This window comes from Myxocyprinus asiaticus, chromosome 37, assembly GCF_019703515.2.
Source record: "Myxocyprinus asiaticus isolate MX2 ecotype Aquarium Trade chromosome 37, UBuf_Myxa_2, whole genome shotgun sequence".
Classification (NCBI taxonomy): domain Eukaryota; kingdom Metazoa; phylum Chordata; class Actinopteri; order Cypriniformes; family Catostomidae; genus Myxocyprinus; species Myxocyprinus asiaticus.
The window spans coordinates 19322-41500 of record NC_059380.1 but is presented as its reverse complement, the minus strand read 5'-3'; the positions used below and the strand labels follow the sequence as shown (position 1 = coordinate 41500).

Genomic DNA, 22179 nt, shown 5'->3' with positions numbered 1-22179 from the left:
TAAGTATACTCTTGGCCTTTACATTCTGCCTATCATCTCCTTTTGCATTAAGTTGAAGAAAGTAAGTCATAAGGGTTTGGAACAACACGAGAATGTGTCAATGATGACAGAGTTTTCATGTCAGGGTGAACTATCCCTTCAGTGGAATGCCAAACTAGAAAACAAGACCGACAGAACAAGAGAAACGGAGATAGAGAGACAGACAGATGTGTGATGTAAAAACCTGGCTCGCAGATGCAGCAAAAAGGTGAATTATTTTTGTCTTTTATAGTGAAGCTGTGTACCTGAGACCATAATGACCACACTGGCCCAAAACACCTGAGCTCACTGTTGCACCTCTCATTACTGTATCACATGCCGTCGTTCACACACCCACGGCGAACCTCAGATCTGAGACACTGTGACCATGTAATGAGACAAATGCATTGTGCAAAACACCACCTGATTCCAGACCTGCATCCACTGAGCCAAAGCTTTTGCACAACAGTGAAGGTCTTGAGTCTGTCTGGGTTTAAAGTGATAGTTCTCCCAAAAACAAGACAATGTTAGCCTCAGTCACCATTCACTTTCATTGCATCTTTTTTCCATACAGTAAAAATGAATGGTGACTGAGACTAACATTCTGCATCTGTAAATGCATCTCCATTTGTGTTTCATAGAAGAAAGTCTTACAGGTTTGTCATGACATGAGAGTGAGTAAATGATGACTGAATTGATGAACTGTCCCTTTAAGATATCTGACAGAAATCTGTAGTCAGCCATTTTCCTGCAATGCATTTTGCGTAAAGACAGAGAAAACGCATTCCCTATACAAAAGGAATTTCTAGCATCAAGTCAGCATTCATTTGTGAGTGATATTTGCTTGTGTAATAGTTACACAATGTTAAGGTGTTCTGGGTTGTTTTCAGTAGGGCTAACAGACCTAACCCTTCACAAATCTCATTTTCCAGAGAGACAAGGAATTATCTGAAAAATATGCACAATTTGTCATAACACTGCTTTTTTTACATTAATGATGTTGCTGCGTTTCAACACTGTGTCACGTCCGTAACATTTTAGAGGTTTAGTTTATATCAAACAAGATTCATTCAAAACAATGAATATTTTCTGTACAAAGCAAACTTATGTTGATGTTGAGTATGATGAACAAGTGCTCTCCCTACTTTAAAAACCTAACAAATGTGTTACAGACGTGACTGTACCGGACGCTTCATATTAAATTCTGTTTGTCAATGAGAGAATCACAAACCTCCAGCACTTGTTCTTTACCAGGATTATTCAGATAGATCAACAGGGTTTTTCCTGGGTCAATAATGGTCTTCGGTGGTGGCTGACATACACGGGCATCATGTGATGCCGTTTTTATTTAATTGCAATTAATATTTGAGATATTTCATGTTTGTAATGAATATTTATTTTTGATCATCTGAGCATCTATAAACATCTGAATTCAACCATTTTTGTACTTTAGGGTGCTGTGGGAAACCAAACTAACTTAACACCTTATTTCTATAGGCCTAAATTTAATATTCATGAGTAAACCACTTTACTGATTTGGGACTGTTCTTCTATAGAGGAAATGTTTATTTCCTACTCCATAACAGATATTGTTTTTTCTTTTATCGGACTTTTACTGATTTGGGAATCATTATGATTCTAGGAATATCTGAAGCCAAACCAGGCCAGTTTGTTTCCTAATCTCAAACATCATCAGGAAATATATTACAATGTGACACACGACTTTGTTCATAATTGATAAAGATTCAGACTTTTATTCTACATTGTTCTTGCCCTTTTGTTTACCATAGTTCTTTCATTGTTAACAGTTGCAATTGTAATGCCATAATCACAAGAAACACAGACTAATTACCTAACTTTCTTACCTTTCTTAATTAACTGTTTATTTGTTATGAGAAAATATGTATTTCTTTCTGCCACAGTTGTAATGAAAAAGTATGTTACAGTTTACTGTGATAAATGTTAGTGTTGATGTGAAAAGTCGTGTAACTGATGCCGGTGTTTCTCTTTCCGTTGTAAGTGCTGTTCAGAATGTCGGAGCTGTCTTGGTGTTTGAAATGGTTGAATTGCTCCATAGCGCTTTAAAATAGAAAATTCTCATGTAAATATCAAATGGATAAGTTTTGTTGTCTGCACCAAGATATGGAGGGAAGCCCAGTTTAATAGTGCTTGTGATCTGCTGATCACTTTTATTAAATAATGTCCATTAACGAGTCAAAGTTCTTACATTTAAATGATAATAAAAGTGTTTAGGAAACGTTTTGCAGAGACAAGTGTTTAAAATACGGTTAATTACACTCTCTTGATTATCGTAACAATAGCATTGCAGCATATTGTATATCAGTTTATTTGCTATGAGACGTCTCTGATAATCAATGTACCCATCAAAATCACAACATAATCAATCTCAAAATTAAAAATAAGCTTCCTCTTTGACTCGTTTGTGTTTAGTTGTCAGGTCATTGTCACTGGATTTCGAATTAAGTGAAAAGTCACATCATGCATGATCACCATCGATCATCGTTTTCATGATTGATCATTGCTACAACGTCCGAGTACTCGAGTACTCATGCCCATCCCTAATACCCACCCACATATGTACAGCTACGCATTTAATAGTCTGACTGCATTTGGCACAAATGATACACATTTCTGATAGCCCGCGGTTGCCTAAAGCGCCTCCGTGAGGGTAATAACTGAAAGTGACTGTGTAGAGGATGGGTAAGATCCTCTATAATCACCAAAGCCTTTTGTTTTACTTTGGATATATATACAGTATATCTCAGTTAGTTGCCTCTGTGTCTTACCTACAATTTGACTTGCTACATTAACAGCTTTAGACAACTTTGCTTTGTTTTTTATGCTCAGGTTTCTGTACCACATGGTCATGTTGAAAGACATAATGCTTTCCACGAGATTCTTGTAAACCATTTCTAAAATGTCTTTACTTACACTAAAGTGGTTTAACCTCCTAATAAGATGCAGTCTCTGCATTGCTTTTTTTTTTTAAAAACAATCTGTATTCTCAGTAAAATTAAGATGATTATCTATAAATGTTAGATATTTAAAACTACAGACTGTTTCTACAGGGTGCGCAGCAAGTATTAAAGGTTCTACTTGTTCAGAGATTTCCTGCTTCTTGCTTGTAACAACTAATTCTTTGGTTTTATTCACATGAATCTCAAGTGCACTCAACTGACACCAGTTCTGGAGGGAATTTACATGATTATAATAAAGATTATTCATTTCTGTTCCTCCTTCATGCAAAAAGGCTGACAAGTGCCATGTCATCTGCATATTTAATTCAATTAAAATGTGCATCCTGTATTTTTAATTCATTAGTATACAATGAGAATAGTAAAGGAAAATAGAAAATAATAAAAATCTCTGATCCCCCAGAGGAGGCCTCCATTAACCCGTAAATCAAGTAATCTCTGTAAGAGAATGTCTATCTTCATTGTATTAAAGGCTGAAATAAAATTATACCATGATGTGTGGTCTGCTGTATATGTTCAGCAACTAAATAAAGTTAAAGTTGTGTCATCACTACCCCTTGCTCTTTTATATGCTGATTGGAGGGGGTCTAAATATTTAGTTACAGAGGACATTAAATGTTTTGTTAAAACCCTTTCCATGCATTAGCACAAAATAGACATAAGTGCAATGGGTCTAAAATCATTTAATGGAGTAATGCCACAATTTTTCAGTACAGGAACAATGTTTGATAATCTCCAAAACCTGGGAACTGTTCTCTTGTTTAACAAAAGCTGAAGCAGCTGGGTAAAAACCCCGGTCAACTGAAAAACGCAATCCTTTAACACTCGCCCTTTCAGCCCATCAGGGCCTGGTGCCTTTTTTTACTTATTCCTGGAGAGGCTGGCTGCAATTTCATGCTCTTTAAGAATAATGGGCTCATATGTAGGAATTTCAAGGCACACACTATCACGTTCAGTAGTGCACTTCCCCACTGTTAAACCTACAGGAGAATATATTCAGATCTTCTGCAAAGGATGCACTATCTAAAGGATATCTTTGTTTACTACTCTCTCTTCCCATCATAGTGTTAAGACCTTCCCATGCCTGCATTACCCATACAAAACGTACTTTCAATCTTGTTCTATTCTTTTCTCTCTAACCAAATCGTAATCACCTTTGAGAAAAGCAACCTTTTTCTCATTAAGATACATTTTAAGGGCTTTACTGAGCCACATACTGTTATTTGGATACATTCGGACTGTTTTTGTTTGAACACAATTGCTTTCACAAAAACGTATATAAAACGTAATGTGTCAGTTATATCATGAACATTATCACATGTATTAAAATACAGTTGTCAGTCCGTATCATCAAAGCAGTCTCAGAGCTCCTGTTTACTTTGATAAACACAGTTGTGTCTGTATAATCACTGGCTTCACTTGTTTTAGTTTAGCCTGTAAAAGGGTTCACACTTATCAAACTTAATTTGATCTTTTGATCAAATTGATTACTCTGAATCATCTTAATTTTCTTTATCCTTTCATTCGGGTCCTGATTGTCACTTAGAGTCATATGCCGGCTGATTAATTGCATAGATCTCACGGACACAAAATCGCCAGTCCCGTTCATAGACAGCGGTTGCAGGGTTTACTAATATCATCTGGTTCGGCCGCCTACTGCTTGCTCATAACCAGATGATAGTTTTATTTAGTCACGTTTCATACAACTTGCTAAGATGGTGAAAAGCAGTGACTGGTAGTCTTACGTGGTTTCCTCCTTTTTATAAGCTCCAGTAATGATCATTATCCTGGACATAAGTTTGCGGTAACAAAAGGCATCCCTCGAATCTACCGGTGATAAATGATTTCGGAGGAATTCAGAATAAATCAAAAAGTAAAAATGTATTTGCCAGGTAGGATTTAAAACATAAGTTACAAAATCAATCAAAGCCAATTTCACACATGATCAGAATAAATAACATTTCTAAAAATAAAAGACAAGTCAAAGACACATACCTGACAAAACTACATGCAGCGGTACAGCATGGGAGATATGCATACAGATTCCTGGTAAAAACGACTACACACATCAATTGTGCGGGGTATCTGCTTACAGATTCCCCGAGCTTCTTGCCAACTTTCCTTAAATACCTAGACAGAATAATCATTGTGTTCTAAATGGTATTATCCTTTGAACAATGAGAATTTGGGGGTGAATGTGTTCTGGACTTCCTGGGGTTTAACCTTGTTAACATACAGGAGATCATTTAAATTGTAGGTCAAGGAGGGGGATAGACCTCCAGAATTATGCAGTATTTGGCAAAGACCTTATAACTTTTATCAACATGGGAACGAGACTGCTATACCAGTCCCACAGAGACCTCTTAAATGATATCAAACACATACAGTTGCATTCTTTGTTTTCATGGTATTTGTTTGTTACATTTTCACATCGTGTGTGTGTGTGTGTGTGTGTGTGTGGACCTTGTGGGGGAGACAAGGGGGAGAGAGAACAGCTGGAGTTTGGGGGGGTAAGCTGGGTTTTTCACACAGTGATGCCTTTGTTTTCTCAGGTGCAGATCCTACTTGTGAGAGAGTTTGAGCATTGTTTTTCCCCAAAGTGTTTCGTTGTTCCATGTGGGCATGTGCTGGGTTACAGTTCTCTTGGCACCTAGCCTTAGAAGCCCGATACCTGGGAAGCAAGTGTACAATATTATGGTCTGACTTTCCCAATTTGGGGAATTTGTCTAGGGTACGCATGGATCGGGTCAGACAATCCACATACAGATGAAGGGTTTGCAGGTGACATGACAGATCACAGGAGTTAAAATCCCCAAGGATTAAAATCGGTTGATCTGAGGAATGAGCAAGTGCATTATTATAGCTGTTATTTATTTTGTTCCTGGCTTTCATATTGTCCAGTCTGGGAAAATACATTAAAATAATAGTAATCTGTCCAAATTCCCTTGGTAGATAAAAAGGTCTGAAAGACACAGACAATAAAATAAAATAAAAGCTCTCGACCTTAGTGGCTGTCTAACTCAACAAAAATAAAGAACGAGCCAAATAGCCATCCCGGTGGGATTGCTGCAATGGTTTTAAACAGTTTTACAGGAGACAGCACTTGAACTGCAGAAAGAAAGATCTATAACTGTAAATGAAACCGAGAGATGTTTTTGATTTCAGGAGAGGTTTTCAGGCTTCTAGATGTATCCTGATTGTCCAAAAGAGACTTTTGTGAGGTAATCCATCACGCATCCTTCGAAACACAACTACTGTTCGCCTGACAGCCGTGCAAGTACCTGCGATGGCTTTTGTCTTGTGTTGTGGCTTAAAACGGATTCTGTGGAAGTGGCACAATGCCAGGTATTTTATATACAGACAATACATACAGCATGCATGGTCATATCCTGCAGGTGCACACAGCAAGTGAATGCTAATGCACAAAATATGTGTTGACTTGTACACGCATTCATGTTCCCATGTGATTCAGCACCATCTTCTGTCTGGCTTGAGGGGATCCAGTGCAATACCAGTTTGCACAGCTTGTGTTTGATTATTAAAGCACCTCCGATACTCAACCAGATGTCGTATGAGGGAATTAGCTAGCATTGTTACATTTGGATTATTTGCTGATTGAAAATTTGAGATATGGGAGGATTAGGCAACATTTGTAACAGTTGAACTGGTGTAAACACACAGCAGCAGACCACAGTAGCTGACATCATCTCTCGAATGAAAGGAGTCAACTGATGTGTGAATGGAGTTTGAACGACCATCTCTATAAGATGTGTTAGACCAGCGTTTGCTTGTTTCAAGTGTTGGCAGCAGCTGCTCAAGTGTGAAGTCTTACACACTTATTCTACAGGAGGATGACACGTTGACAGCTGTGCTCACACTGAGATATGTTGAAATGACGGTTTGAAAAATTAATTTCAGAGCAAATACAGAAATATTGAGATTTGTATACATATCGAAATTCATCAAAAGTTATTAAGATGTACTGTAATTTAAGCTGTATCTCTATATCAGTACCCCTCAGCGGTAGTTTTTTGAGGCAACACGGTTCTATCTGGCCTCGTTTTGTGCGTCTGTGCATACTGTTTCATTCCGAGTTTCAAGACGGCATTATGTAGTTTTCACTCAGTTTGCAGCTTAATGGGTGTGTGTGTATGTTTATAGTTGTGTAAGAGGGCCATAGACTGATAGCCGTAGGGCAGCACTTCATCTGAAGGCGCGGTCACATACGTTCTCTTGGCAAATTTACACAGGCAAAGATGGCATGGGTGGACATTGAGCGTGTGTGAAACCAGCATAAATAAATATTGTCATGCAGCATTTACTTTATGCTGTACTTTATAGTCAGTGAGACTTAAGTTGGAAAAAAAAAAACCTCACCACTAAATCCATTGTGAATATTCAGTGTGTATGAAGCACTGCCCACACAGAGGTCACCGCCAAACCAAGCATCTTCCTGTTGGTCAACTCTGCGATTTCGCCTGTCAAACTTCACCAAACTTGAGCTCGAATTGAAATCAGTTCAAGGAAATTCTTCGCCACCCAAACTCCATCGCGCAAATTTTACGGTCGTGCAGATTCCCATTGAAATGCCTGTATTTTGCCTGAAGAATTTCGCCGTGCAAAGGTATGTGTGACTGCACCTTTGTGTGTCACGTGACACAAACACACTCCACACACATCTTGGGTGTTCAGATGCGCCGTGACATGTGCATGTTTGTTTGTGAGATCTTAGAAGGTGCTTGTGGGTACAGAGCCCTTTTGATAAGTGTATAGTTATCTAATGGCTGTTGTCTTGTGTGTTTATATAATGTTTAAGAACATTAACGGTAACGGTAAAGCCTGGTTTCCTGTTTGTGAAGCACTCCGACATCTCCATTAAAGGCCAAACGTGATAAGCAGCAGGTCTGAGTGAGACCGAGAGAGAGGAATGCTGTAGATCAAGTGCTGAAGTTAGCAAGACTTCAGTTACTGGAATAAAAGCTACACTACACACGCACACTTACACACACACGCACACTTACGCACACTTACACACTTACGCACACTTACACACACACGCACACTTACACACACACGCACACTTACACACACACGCACACTTACACACAGTGCAAGTTGGGAATTAGTACTAAGACTATAACTTCATGGTAGGGGAAAAGCATTTTCTGTGAACTTGATTTCCCATCTGAAGGTGGAGTGTATGAGTTTTTTTTAACTCTTGTGTGTGTTTATTTTGTGTTTTTGGCACAGGTGCTGGAGAATCAGGGAAGAGCACCATCGTAAAACAGATGAAGTAAGTGAATGACTTCTCTTATACACACACACACACACACACACACACACACACATGTTGGTGCAGCTATCATTATGAGGACTCTCTATAGACATAATGATTTTTATACTGTACGAACTATAGATTCTATCCCCTAACCCTAACCCTACCCCTAAACACACACACACACACACACACACACACACACTCACACACACACACACACACACACACACACACACACACACACACACACACACATATGTTGGTGCAGCTATCATTATGAGGACTCTCCATAGACTTAATGATTTTTATACTGTACAAACTATAGATTCTATCCCTAAACCTAACTCTACCCCTAAACCTAACACTCACACACACACATACACACACACACACACACACACACACACACACACACACACACACACACACATGTTGGTGCAGCTATCATTATGAGGACTCTCCATAGACTTAATGATTTTTATACTGTACAAACTATAGATTCTATCCCCTAACCCTAACCCCTAAACACACACACACACCTCACACACACACACACACACACACATGTTGGTGCAGCTATCATTATGAGGACTCTCCATAGACTTAATGATTTTTATACTGTACAAACTATAGATTCTATCCCCTAACCCTAACCCTACCCCTAAACACACACACACACACACACACACACTCACACACACACACACACACACACATGTTGGTGCAGCTATCATTATGAGGACTCTCCATAGACATAATGATTTTTATACTGTATGAACTATAGATTCTATCCCCTAACCCTACCCCTACACACACACACACACACACACACACACACACACACACACACTCACACACACACACACACACACATGTTGGTGCAGCTATCATTATGAGGACTCTCTCATAGACATAATGATTTTTATACTGTATGAACTATAGATTTTATCCCCTAACCCTAACCCTACCCCTAAACACACACACACACACACACACACACATACACACACACACACACACACACACACACACACACACACACATGTTGGTGCAGCTATCATTATGAGGACTCTCCATAGACATAATGATTTTTATACTGTATGAACTATAGATTTTATCCCCTAACCCTAACCCTACCCCTAAACACACACACACACACACACACACACACACACACACACACACACACACACACACATGTTGGTGCAGCTATCATTATGAGGACTCTCCATAGACATAATGATTTTTATACTGTATGAACTATAGATTCTATCCCCTAACCCTAACCCTACCCCTAAACCTAACCCTCACAAAAAACTTCATTAAAAAATTCAGTAAAGAATTCACAACCAAAAAAAAAGTCCTAATAATCCTAATATAAGTGTATTTTATATATAAGTGTATTTTTTCACTTGGTTTTACTTCTGCGAGCGCAGTAAAGACTAAATATACTTCTATTCAAGATCTTTTCTCTAACAGCAAGTCTAAATGTCTTATATGCTGCTTCTCAGGTGAATCCATCTTTTTTTTTTAAAGGATTTTTAGATATTTTAAAATATTTAAATATTATATTCAACATTCTCTGAAAACAAATTTTAACATCTTCTGCAGTATAGCTGCTAAATTAAATGTACGTTGTTTAAAAGGAGTTTTAGATATTTATGTAGGAAAATAAGCCAAAAAAAGACGAATTAAAAACGTATTTTGCTGCAGTGTATAATCTGCTAAAGGCCCTAATATACTTCCGTTATATACCTCAGAATGAACTTCGTTCAGGGGTAAAATAGACGTTTGAAACAGCTGAGAAATGGTATAGTGTTTGTGAACATTCAGACACCCGCCACACTGCTATGGGATGAGGTTTAGAGGTGTTAACATTTAAATATTAGGAAGCTCAACACGACATGTAAAACCTTAATTAATGTGACAATAAAATGTGTCATCAATGACTTTATTTTATGAGTAGAATTCACATGAGGTCAGTAAAAGATGTTTTAACCACTTGATGATGATTTAAAGTAATATAAATGCAAGTAGAAAATGTTGTATTTTTTATGTTTACATTCTGAAATCATGGAGTTGTTGTGTTTGTGTTCTCCAGGATTATTCATGAGGACGGTTACTCAGAGGACGAGTGTAAGCAGTATCGAGCGGTGGTCTACAGTAACACCATTCAATCTATCATGGCCATCATCAAAGCCATGGGCAACCTCAAGATCGAATACGAGGACTCTTCCAGAGCGGTGAGTACACACACACACACACACACACACACACACACACACGCACACACACACACACATTGTAAATCATACACACCCTCTCTTCATCATGACAACAGATTTTCTTCTATAGAGACTTCTTCTCTAGTGAGCTGTTTATTGATGTTATTGTGAACATCACAACCGAATTTGAGCCTCATGTATGTTTGGTTTGAAAAGTTTTTCATGGGCAGCAACAACATTTATGGTCATTGACATGACCCACACAAATAGCACCCTTTAAAGCAAGTCAGTTCACTCAACGGCCATCTGGGTAATGCCCCCGGGGGAAAAAGCATACAAGTATTTCTCCCTTCTACTTATCTGTCTACTTGAATAGGGACAAATCGAAACACACAAATATTGGGTGAATTGGTTCATGTTTAAAATCAGAATTTTCCTGTCTGTCGCAGGGCATTATGGGATTGTTTTATCCACGAATGATATATGTGATGCTTGTTAGATTTGCATCAGTAGTGTTTCTGTGATGCCTAGAAATGTTGTCTAGCTGGAAAGAACAACAGAGAACCGACTATAGAAGTCTTCTTTATCCCATGTGGAGCTACTGATCCCATAGAAGACTAAGATTGAGATTATTACTCCTATTCTAATCTTGTCTTGTATACAGATCACACATATTGATCTGTATCCTGTTGTGGGACAGAGTAAAAGATGAAGAGTAAAAGAGAGAATGAGGAAGTGAGATGTTGGCTTTCTATCTGGAATCTCATAAGAACAGCCTGAAGGCAGCAGTATGTTCAGTACATCTGATCCACATCAACTTCAGCAGCGCTCGGAAAGACTGATGAATATCAGCACAAATTCATCCTCCCTCATCTGAGAACAGTTTTATGGTCTCTCTGAATGTGCAGAACTAACACTGTGAAGATAGACTGACCTCACATCAGTGGTTAACTACGAGAGTAATTTGGGGACATGGTTTAGTTAACAGGATTTTCCTTGCTCTTTTGAAATAAGAACTCTTTAAGGACATATTTGATTGTCCACAATGCAAAATTTTCTTCCCAGACCGCTCAGACCGTCTTTGACGTTGAAGCTGCAAAAACAGGTTGTTTAGAAATTTTCACTATTTGGCCATCAGTACCAGTTCCCCTTGTCATTTTAAAGTCTACCAACTACTTTCAGCATTCAGAGGTTAATCGTCCTTCCCCTTCCACTGAATGATGATGTTTGATATGAGCAGAGCTTATTGTGATGGCTAACACTGCATGAAATAATTCTACAAGACTACATTAGATTACACCAGCATAATGAAAATATGATGTCATGATGATCATGTTTGTAACACTTAACAATAGCTCACTCCTGATACCATTTTATAAATTTATTTTCAGTATAGAGCTCAGCAGAACACTTCCGGTGGAAAAGCACAAGTGTTATTTGCTGTGAAAGTTGTCGTGACGCACTGCTTCGGTGTGTGCCAGTCGAACTGTGCGGTGTGTGCCAGTCGAACTGTGCGGTGTGTGCCAGTCGAACTGTGCGGTGTGTGCCAGTCGATACAATATATCAGCACAAAGTGAGCAGAGTTTAGTAGCCGTTGTCATTCATTCTCTACAGATTTCTTCCTCACTAAAACACTCTCTGTATCTCTAAATTCATCACTTATTCACTAGCTGGTTGTTGATGACTACCCAACCATCCTGAGCCATCACTGTATTTAATGTTATTCCTGAACCTCATCAACAATATGCAGTGCACAGCCTTGTGCGTAAGACGGGAAGTGGATCAGTTAGTGCAGCTTTAAACAAGAGTTAGTGCATGTGTTAACCATATGTCAGACTTGGAGCAGTGAGCTGTAGACACGTGGCACATCAGCATCCCATAGCATCCTCTCTCTCTCTCTCTCTCTCTCTCTCTGAAATGAAAAACAGAATACAGAATCAAAAAGAATCTGTCTTTCTCTGTTTTTCTCTCTCTCTCCTTGTGGCTGTAAATCTTTTAAAGGCCTGTCATCATCCTGTTCTCTCTTTCGGTAATGTTCCTGTATGGAAATGTATATCTCTGTACTCTTTGAAATACTTTCTTTGAATTTACATGCTGCTTTAGTTTAAAAAAAAAAAAAAACTATCATTTCACCTTTATGATGTCTGTAATGTGCAGTAGCACACAGTTTAAGAATTCATTTCTTCCTGTGGCCTAGTTCAGATCTATGGTGGGAGGGTTTTTGGCATGAGGTTTCATTCCTGCAACACGCTCTTTGGGAGGAAAGAGACTGTCATGTCGGTAGACTCCTGAAAGGAAATGTGTGGGAGACAGACAGACAGGTTGCACTGTTATGCAAAGACTCCTCAGACAGATTATTCAGTCCTAAAAGTAGATCCTGGAGGTGAGAACTAGTCAGGAATAACAGTCTCTCTCTCTTTCTCATGGGGGGTATTATAGCTCACATTGTTTATTGCACTTTTGACTTGTCTGACACATACACACACACACACACACACATACACACAGCAAAAAAACATTGTCCCACCTCCCAGAATACCAGCCTTCAACCTGTCTGTCCTCTCATGATAATGGATGTTTAGGGATTGCAAATGGAAAGATAGTCACATTAGTGGTTCTGCTTATACGTGAGGTTTTGGATTCCAACAAACCCCTAAATATTAAACTTTAACTTGTCTGGCACCTTTTGTGTTATGGACATGAATAACACCTAAAATACTGTGGCTTGGAAAGTGATCATACTTTTTTCTGGCAGATAATAAAACTGGAAAAATTCTCAGGCTTAAATTAAAGGAGGGACTCGAGTAATATATTTTGACTTGTGACAGTAACCATTCAGAACACCTTAGAAAACACTATAAAAACACCAAGAACACCTTAGCAACCACATGGCGGCACACACAAATCTGTAGCATCATGGCAGTTTTGAATGGGCCTTTTTATTTTTTAAGAAAATGTTTTTGTGTGTAATGTGCCGTGGGTTCTGCGGAGTCATTTTCCGGATGTATTGGATAAACACATTGACATTAAAGATTATTTCACTTTCAATTTTGATGATTTTAGCAAATCTTTCTGTGAATGGTTTTTAAAAATCTGATAAACACACTCTTTATGTGTGTCTTTATATTGTTGTATGTACATTTTTTCATGTGCATTGTTTTTGGGGTGAATGTGTTTGTTTTATAGGATGATGCCCGTCAGTTGTTTGCCCTGGCGGGGGCAGCAGAGGAACAGGGCATTCTACCAGACGATCTGGCCAATGTCATCACCAGACTGTGGGTTGATGGAGGCGTACAGAGCTGCTTCACCCGCGCCAGAGAATATCAGCTCAATGATTCTGCTGCATAGTGAGTCTCTCTCAATCGAGTCAAGTCATTTTTATTTGTAAAGCGCTTCTCACCACACACATCGTTTCAAAGCAGCTTTACACAAAATTATGCTGTAACACAAAATGAAGCAGTGATGTCTTAAAGTGATCATTGTGCGGTTAAAATGAACAATGTGATTGAAGATTATGCCTTTGAAAAATTATCTATCTGCTATTAGTCAGCAAAATATTGGCCAATGACCATTCGTCAATATTCATAGCAAGCAAAAATCATAACTCATGATGCTCAGGCTGTCAGTCTTTAAAAAAGACTTAAGTGGAATAGGGCAGTACACTGGATATTATGGGTAATTTGCCTTGATAAGCTTCAGCATAATGTCAACAGTTAAAAGAGATGCATACATTCACTTTGCCCTGCATGTTTAGATAGACCAGTCTCAATACTTCAATGTGAATATTAGAGCTGCAACAACTAATTGATATAATCGATAATTATCGATAAAGGAAATCGACAACGATTTTCATTATTGATTATTTGGATATTTGCGGTAAGAACGGAGAAGCTCTGCCAGTGATGTCACTTCACAGCCCAGTTAAAAATGTGTTGCATTATGAAACTCATTTGAAAAACAATGAAGAGAAGTTGAAGCGGAAAAAACACGACCCAAGTTGTCCAGCACACGAGAGCACTTTATAAACACTTCAAAGGAGATCATAATAATCATACAGTTTAGTGTGGAGCGGTTGCTGCATCAGGTGTGTTGACAGATTAATTGTGCTGTTTGATGCGCTTAAGAGTTGTTTCTCTCCAGCGCATAACTTATATTTTACTGCTATTTTCTATGTTTTATAATGTAAATGTTCAAACCAGCAGCATATTTCACAAAACTGTTTGTTCTTACCACAAGCGAGTCTCCGTTAAACTCTAATGAGCAAGTGAGCACATGCATCCGCATCAATCAAACTGATCGCAATGGAGAAACGGAACGCGATCATTTACCACAATTTCAGTTTCAATGTAATTAATTGTGCACTTTCATGGATATCAGACTGAAGTCTCAACAGTCAAGGTGTGCCGGTTTTTAAAGTGTTTTGTCCTGTTCATGTAAGTGCATGTAATACAGTGAGCACCGGGATGAGTCCTCTACGGTGGCCATGAAGTGCAAGACAAAACAACAAATCTAAAAACACAACGGCAAATCGAAAGACAAAAATAACAATTCAGAAGCACAACAACAAATAATAAAACACAACGGCAAATCTGAAAACAAAAGAGCAAATCAGATAACACAACGGCAATTCAGTTGAAACGGAAAGGGTAGGTACCTTCGCTTCTCACCTGATCGGCTGTGTGGAGAATATCTAACCATTTCTTCAGGACTGGTTCACTGCCCACTTGTGCGACTATTTCAAAATTAATTCCAAATGCTCAATTACTGAAAATTGTGAGTGGTTTGTCACTCAGTAAAACAGTGATGGGACACTTTAGTCTTTTCAGCGTGAGAGTGGATTTGCACAGGATTTACAGATGATTGTACTATATCAGTGGTTCTCAACCTTTTTTTGATGAATGCCCCCCTACTTCATTCCCTTACCCAATTTATATATTTATACATTGTAACAAAAATGTATTATATTCCCTCACTCCCCTAATGTAGCCTATGACAAATTGAATAGAGCTGAAGTAGTGATATGATAATATTTATTATCAATCAATTTCTGCCTGAAGGACAGTTAGTGTTACTATTAGTGCCCGACTGATATATCGGTCAGCCAATATTATCAGCTGATATTAGCCTTTCACCGATATATTTTACCGATATGCGCCGATATGAAAACTTTTTTCAGAACATATAATGCAGAAAACAATGCTTTAGAATTGGTGTCATAGCGTAGTTTGTCCAGCAGAGTGCGCTCCGACTCTACTGTTTACAGAGCTGACGGTGGTTCTGCAGACAGAGCGGAGTTAAACGGTGTCATCACAGTAAGTTGCTAACTAGTCTGTTAAATACATACTGGAAAGTTAATAAAAAATGACCCCATCGTTTTATATAACTAATATAATGTTAACCCTGTCCCTGACAACCATGTCACTCATGTTTATCACATGTGTTTGCTGTTAGCCAGCTATAGTTTGTCAGTGCAGTCAGTAATGATTGAAAGGTAAACATCAGAACAGCTCAGCAGACAACGGTGCGGTGATGGATTGTGTCTGTTGAGTGTTGATTTCACACTACGTTGTTACCTACTTGGTGAGACGCAATGCTGGTCCATCTTTTACTCTCCGTGACAATGAGCTTACAGCTAACTAGCTAACCATGTAGCGTACTTTCATTGTTGTCAGCTGAGTGGAAGCTAATGTGTAAACATGTATTCACCAAACTGTTTTGTTCAGGATTCACAGTTTGGTACCCCCTTCAACCCAACAATTCCAGTCGTTCCATTTATAAAATGTGATATTTAAAAGTCTGGTTTTCCAGACATTAAAATAGGATACGTAATAAAATTAGATTTAATAAATAGTATATTTGCCCTGTGTAAATAATAATATATAGGAACTGTATCTAAAATAAATGAGGGGTGATAAATACTAATACTAATATGTCTGACACCAACAATCATCCATGTGATTATCTAATCAGCCAATCGTATGGCAGCAGTGCATAAAATCATGCAGATACGGGTCAGGAGCTTCAGTTAATGTTCACATCAACCATCAGAATGGGGAAAGAATGTGATCTCAGTGATTTGGAGCATGGCATGATTGTTGGTGTCAGACGGGCTGGTTTGAGTATTTCTGGGATTTTCACACACAACAGTCTCTAGAATTTACTCAGAATGGTCCCAAAAACAAAAACCATCCAGTGAGTGGCAGTTCTGTGGACGGAAACACTTGTTGATGAGAGAGATCAACAGAGAATGGCCAGACTGGTTTGAACTGATAAAGTCTACGGTAACTCAGATAACCACTCTGTACAATTGTGCTGAGAAGAATATCATCTCTGAATGCTGTTCTGAGATGCGGGTTGGCACTGTTTTAGCGGCACGAGGGGGACCTTCACAATATTAGGCAGGTGCTTTTAATGTTGTGGATAATCGGTGTATTTTGATATTGGAATGCACATGCATATTTTTGTGTAACTGCATCAGAAACTATACTTTTTAGTGGTATATCATTCCTACAGCCACTAGATAGTCTCATTATAAAGCATTAACATCCCCCCCCCCACCCCCCCCTTAGAATAATAGCTCAGTTTGAAGAAGTTTGCAGAGATGCATAGTTTATTTTATAAATGTTAAAAAACACACTGCCTGGAGAGCTCATTTGAACACAAAAGTGAGTGCTTTTAATACAGCTATGTTTTTTGAAAGGAAAATTATTATTTGAAAAAAGCTTTGTACTATGTTGTGTGTGTTTGCAGTTATCTGAATGATATGGAGAGGATAGGCAAATCAGACTACATCCCAACCCAACAAGACGTGTTGAGGACCAGAGTGAAGACCACCGGCATCGTAGAAACACATTTTACCTTTAAAGACCTGCACTTCAAGTGAGAAACCTTTCCATACTCCATAATCTCCATGTTTTCAGTGCATATCTTTAGTTTTGCTCTGATTTCACACTTTGCAGTAGAGTGCTCTGAAATGGCACTAACACTTGTGTTCACCCACATTCACACATCAAGTCGTTCTCACATCTTCTGCTGTTTCTGTTCGCTAGCTACACCTTCTTTAACCCTTAAATAATTAATTCTGCACCATCCATGTGTCCTGCCCCAAGGTTTGAGATTAATTTCCCAAAGGCTGTTCAGGGCTTTTGGTTTGGTAAGTTTATAGTATTTAATAGATTCTCTTTGAATGAGTCGGCTTTAATCTACAGAAGAAATGTCAGCCCAGCCTTTCGAAAGATAAACACGAGCCAGCTGTCAGAGATGGTCTCTTACTTTCTACTGTGTCTTGTAAATGATGTTATGTACTGCGTTAAAGAGGTGATGCCACATAAGACAGTGAAAGGAAGGAGATAACAGGATTTCCTAGAAATGCTGACGATGTCTTTTCCAGATTCATTCTGTTATAGAGGCAGGTGTGCAACAGACAGGAAGTCCCAGCTCTTCCCTCCCTCTCTCATTCATCCTCTTCTCAACTCCTCCATTACCATAGAAACAAGGGCCAAATTCAAATATCAACAAATGCCAGTGAGTCATGGATGTCCATTGGTCTAAAGGAGAAGAAGGGACCAATTCTCGTATCAATTATGCCATGTCAAGACCTGTCACACTCTGATGCCAAACCTCACTGATTTTTGTGTATCTCGGAACTGAACGCGGCACATCAAGTTTGAATGTGCAGATGTACGGAGGGCCTGAAAGTCTTGGCCATTAAGTATTTTCATTTTTGGGTAATGAATTCCTTCATCGGGATGGACTGTTTTTCTGCCCATCACAACTTGGAGAAATATTTAGTTTTAAGTCCCAGTTATTGGAGTCATCTTGTCTGCTTGGCTGATCTAATGTTCTATCTTCTGTTTTAGGTTGGGCATTTAGCTCAGTGATATGTGATAGTTTTTTCTTCAGGTGTGTTTGTACTGCCGATCATTAAGAGTGTCTGCTCTCTGTTTTTAGGATGTTTGATGTCGGCGGTCAGCGTTCAGAGAGAAAGAAATGGATCCACTGTTTCGAAGGTGTGACAGCCATTATCTTCTGTGTGGCCATGAGTGCGTATGACCTGGTGCTGGCTGAAGATGAAGAGATGGTGAGAAACTACTTGGGCCATTTTCTTCACTTGCAGCATTTTATTTTTTCCCCTGAATTCCACTTAGAATGTTTGTCAGTGTTTCTTGCATCAAAAAGAGTTTAATCTTTAACCTAACCTGAACCCCTGTCTGATCCTTAGATTGTTACAGGGTGTTTTATTGTGCTACTGATGTACTTTAAAGATGTCTCTCCATTCCACCCCAGAACCGAATGCATGAGAGCATGAAGCTCTTCGACAGCATCTGCAACAACAAGTGGTTCACCGAGACCTCCATCATCCTGTTCCTCAACAAGAAAGATCTTTTTGAGCAGAAGATCACACACAGCCCGCTCACCATCTGCTTCCCTGAATACACAGGTGCAATACACCAGTCAACAACCCAATACTCCATCTAAATCAAATGCACAAGTGCTCCAAGAGAGCTTTCGAGTACTCCGCTCTGGCCGTGCATTGAACACAAATGTGAAATCAAAATAGACCCAATGTTCTTGGTCTTATTGTGTATGATTCATCAGTACAGTTTACTCTATAGAAAGTTTTTCATAATGTATCATCAAAATGAAATAATATTCTCGATTGTAGGGGTAAATAATATTTAAGCAGAGTAACTTAGTCTGACAGGGGTCCAGTATCACTGTAAAAGGGGTTTTGCTGATATTAATCAATTGGAAGAGATTATTACCATTTTCCAGATCAGAGGGAAGATTAATCTGAATAAACTGGTGGCAAGAGCAAAGTGTAGCTTTTTTGTCTCCTTTTTTTAATCCGTTTTGCTTTTTTCCAGCTTGAAGTTCTTTGAAGTTCCTGTCTCTCACTTGATGTCTCTCTTTCTGTCTCTCTTCTCCCCTGCTGTTTTCTCACTGTTCCTTTTATTTTCACTTTAAACAAGGTGCCAACAACTATGACGAGGCTGCCGAGTACATCCGCTCCAAGTTTGAAGACCTGAACAAGAAGAAAGAAACCAAGGAGATTTACCCTCACTTCACCTGTGCCACTGACACCAAGAACGTGCAGTTTGTATTTGACGCCGTCACTGACGTCATCATCAAAAACAACCTGAAGGACTGTGGGCTCTTCTAGAAAACAAAAGCAGGAAGATGATTCGAGGTATGTAGAAATACAAAAAAACACCAGTGTGGCGGAGTATTGAACTACTAACTACTGACGTAACAAGTAGTGAAAATGACATTTTCCAATAGTGTGGCAGTAACTCAGCAGCTTTCAAAAGGTGTAGATTTTTCTAAAAGGTGTAGCACAACAAAACGCTGTATTACAGTTTTTATGACATTGTGCATGCAGCTTTATAACAAACTGACTAAAATGGCCTGCTCTTATGTAGCATTAGAAACTGATTTATTTTATTAAATTGTTTTGTTCAGTCAAAACTTTTTGAGTCTCTGCACTGCATGTTGTATCGTTTTAAAGAGAAATATTTAAAGGCTAGGGTTCATCACTGTTTTTAGTTCTATTTAGTGTAAATGTATCTGAAGTTTAATGTTGTTTCCCAAAATCTAGATTCACTGAGTTTTGAGCCAGAGAAATACTGCTCTAAAAAAAAGATCAACTGTAATCTGTTACAAAACATGTTGATTCACATGCACAGACTGTGATTATATAGCACACACAAATGCTCCATTCTCTTTTCCTTTCTCAGATTACTTTTTGATGACCAGAGGAAGTAGATGTGGAGGAAATGTCCTGAGCATCTGCCCTGGCTGACGAGTCCTGCTTCCATATGACGACTGATGGCTCAGAGGAGCCGACACAATTTCAATTATTTCCAACGACCCCCCCCCCCCCCCCCTCCACACACACAAACACACACAACACACACACACACACACACACACACACACACACACTGTTCCACCGTTTTGTTTGACATTTTAAATCGGTATTATTAACTTCATGGGCTAAGGACCACGAATCAACTGTTGTAATTTCCATTTTCTTTTGTGTTGTTTAATTTCTGTTTTTTTTTACAGTAATAGCAGAGGCAACACAATGTGTTATAAACTTTAATTGTACTCTAGGGAATCTGATGTGCAAATTTTATGACATTTTAAATTGCATCATGCTTTTTTTTAAATAAACAGCAGGCGTTGGATATAGAATATGATTGAAAAAGGAAAGCGCTTTTTTATTATGTTTACATGATGTCCACATTCATAGCAAAACGGCAAGTTGTCCTGCATGATAAAAGATTAATCAATATACCAGCACAAGTAATCAGTTCACATCAGTGTAACATTCCTTTTTAAATAATAAAAAACCACAAATAGGGAAAGAACTGCTAAAATGTAATTGATATTTAAAATATGTATGTAAAAGTATCTAACAGTCTGTTTCTTATCTTCACGTTCCTCGTCTTTCTAGCATTGTTTGTGCCTTGAATTCCGTTTACAATGGACTTTATTTCTCCTCTAGTTATCCTGCTGTACGCAAACATTTCTGCTTCAGAATTTTCACACCTTGTAATAAATAGTGATTATTAATGGAAATCGAATTGAGAAAAAGGGTAGTTTATTTTTTTCTCTTTTTTTGGGGGGGGGGGGGGTGGTAAAGATTAAAATGCTTTTGAGAGTCCTATCTAATGATTTAATTTAAATAAAAGATAATTTACTAGATGAACATGTGCTGTCTGCTTCTATTACCCTCTTCCATGCAAGAATTAGTGTAACTGACATTCATTTGAAAATCTCACACACACACACACACACACACACACTGTACATAGATCCTGAGCTTTACTATCAAACTCTTACTAATTAAAGGGAAAATGGTAAAGAATGTGAACAATTAGTGTTTCAAGAGTGCAATATTGTGCAAAAGAGAATCAAACTTTGCTCACCATTAGGTCCTCTAGTATTCTGACTTTTTATTCTGACGGACGGACTGACAACCATCTAGTGACTCCTTTGTGAAATGTCATTTAAAGACATTTAATAATGGTTCAGTCTGATCAATAACAGAGCAGGATATCTGGCACAGAAGAGATCATAAAATCAAGTGAAAAGTTGGACACGTTAAACCTGTTAATCCCTGATTTTGTAAACTCGGTTTAGAGCACATTGTTCTTTAGTGTGCCCAGTACTTCAGTTTGTGGGGGAAATGATACACAAAAACAAGACAAATGTTAAAATTAAGACCTGTTAAACATCTCCCTTTAACAATTTCAAAACAGCATATTTTTGAATCTTTTAGTTTGTATCAAATCTTTTAGTGGGGTTTAATTACATGTTCCAGCCCTTAAAGTTACCTTCTTAACCCTAATGTCTGCCAAAATGCCATAGTTACTAAATGTATTACTTTAAATTCTAACATGTATTCAGCTCATGTCTTATAACAGCTGATTTAAACACATTGTCTCACAATCTTGTCTACAATAATTTTTTTTCCACCTTCATAACAATCATATCTAACAGTATTCAAGTCATCCACACAACTATGGAAAACTTATTTTAAAACTCACATATTTAAACATGTTGCAGGAAATTTTACTAATATAGAGAAATGATGGAAGTCTTTGGATTCTTTTTACCAAAGTTCGACCTGGAAAAAGTCTTCCAACAATGATCA

The 22179-nt window shown here is 38.3% G+C and overlaps 1 protein-coding gene across 1 annotated transcript in view; it reads left to right on the top strand.

Moving 5' to 3' along the window:
* The window catches only part of LOC127427817 (guanine nucleotide-binding protein G(i) subunit alpha-2-like), a 76706-nt gene extending 55479 nt beyond the window's left edge, over positions 1-21227 (top strand). Inside the window, exons 2-9 of the mRNA XM_051675623.1 lie at positions 8265-8307; positions 10394-10535; positions 13704-13864; positions 17268-17396; positions 18468-18597; positions 18804-18957; positions 19490-19707; positions 20255-21227. Coding sequence (XP_051531583.1) covers positions 8265-8307; positions 10394-10535; positions 13704-13864; positions 17268-17396; positions 18468-18597; positions 18804-18957; positions 19490-19680 — 950 coding nt within the window. The 3' untranslated portion in view covers positions 19681-19707; positions 20255-21227. The remainder of the gene's footprint in view (positions 1-8264; positions 8308-10393; positions 10536-13703; positions 13865-17267; positions 17397-18467; positions 18598-18803; positions 18958-19489; positions 19708-20254) is intronic.
* The last annotated feature ends 952 nt before the right edge of the window (positions 21228-22179 follow it).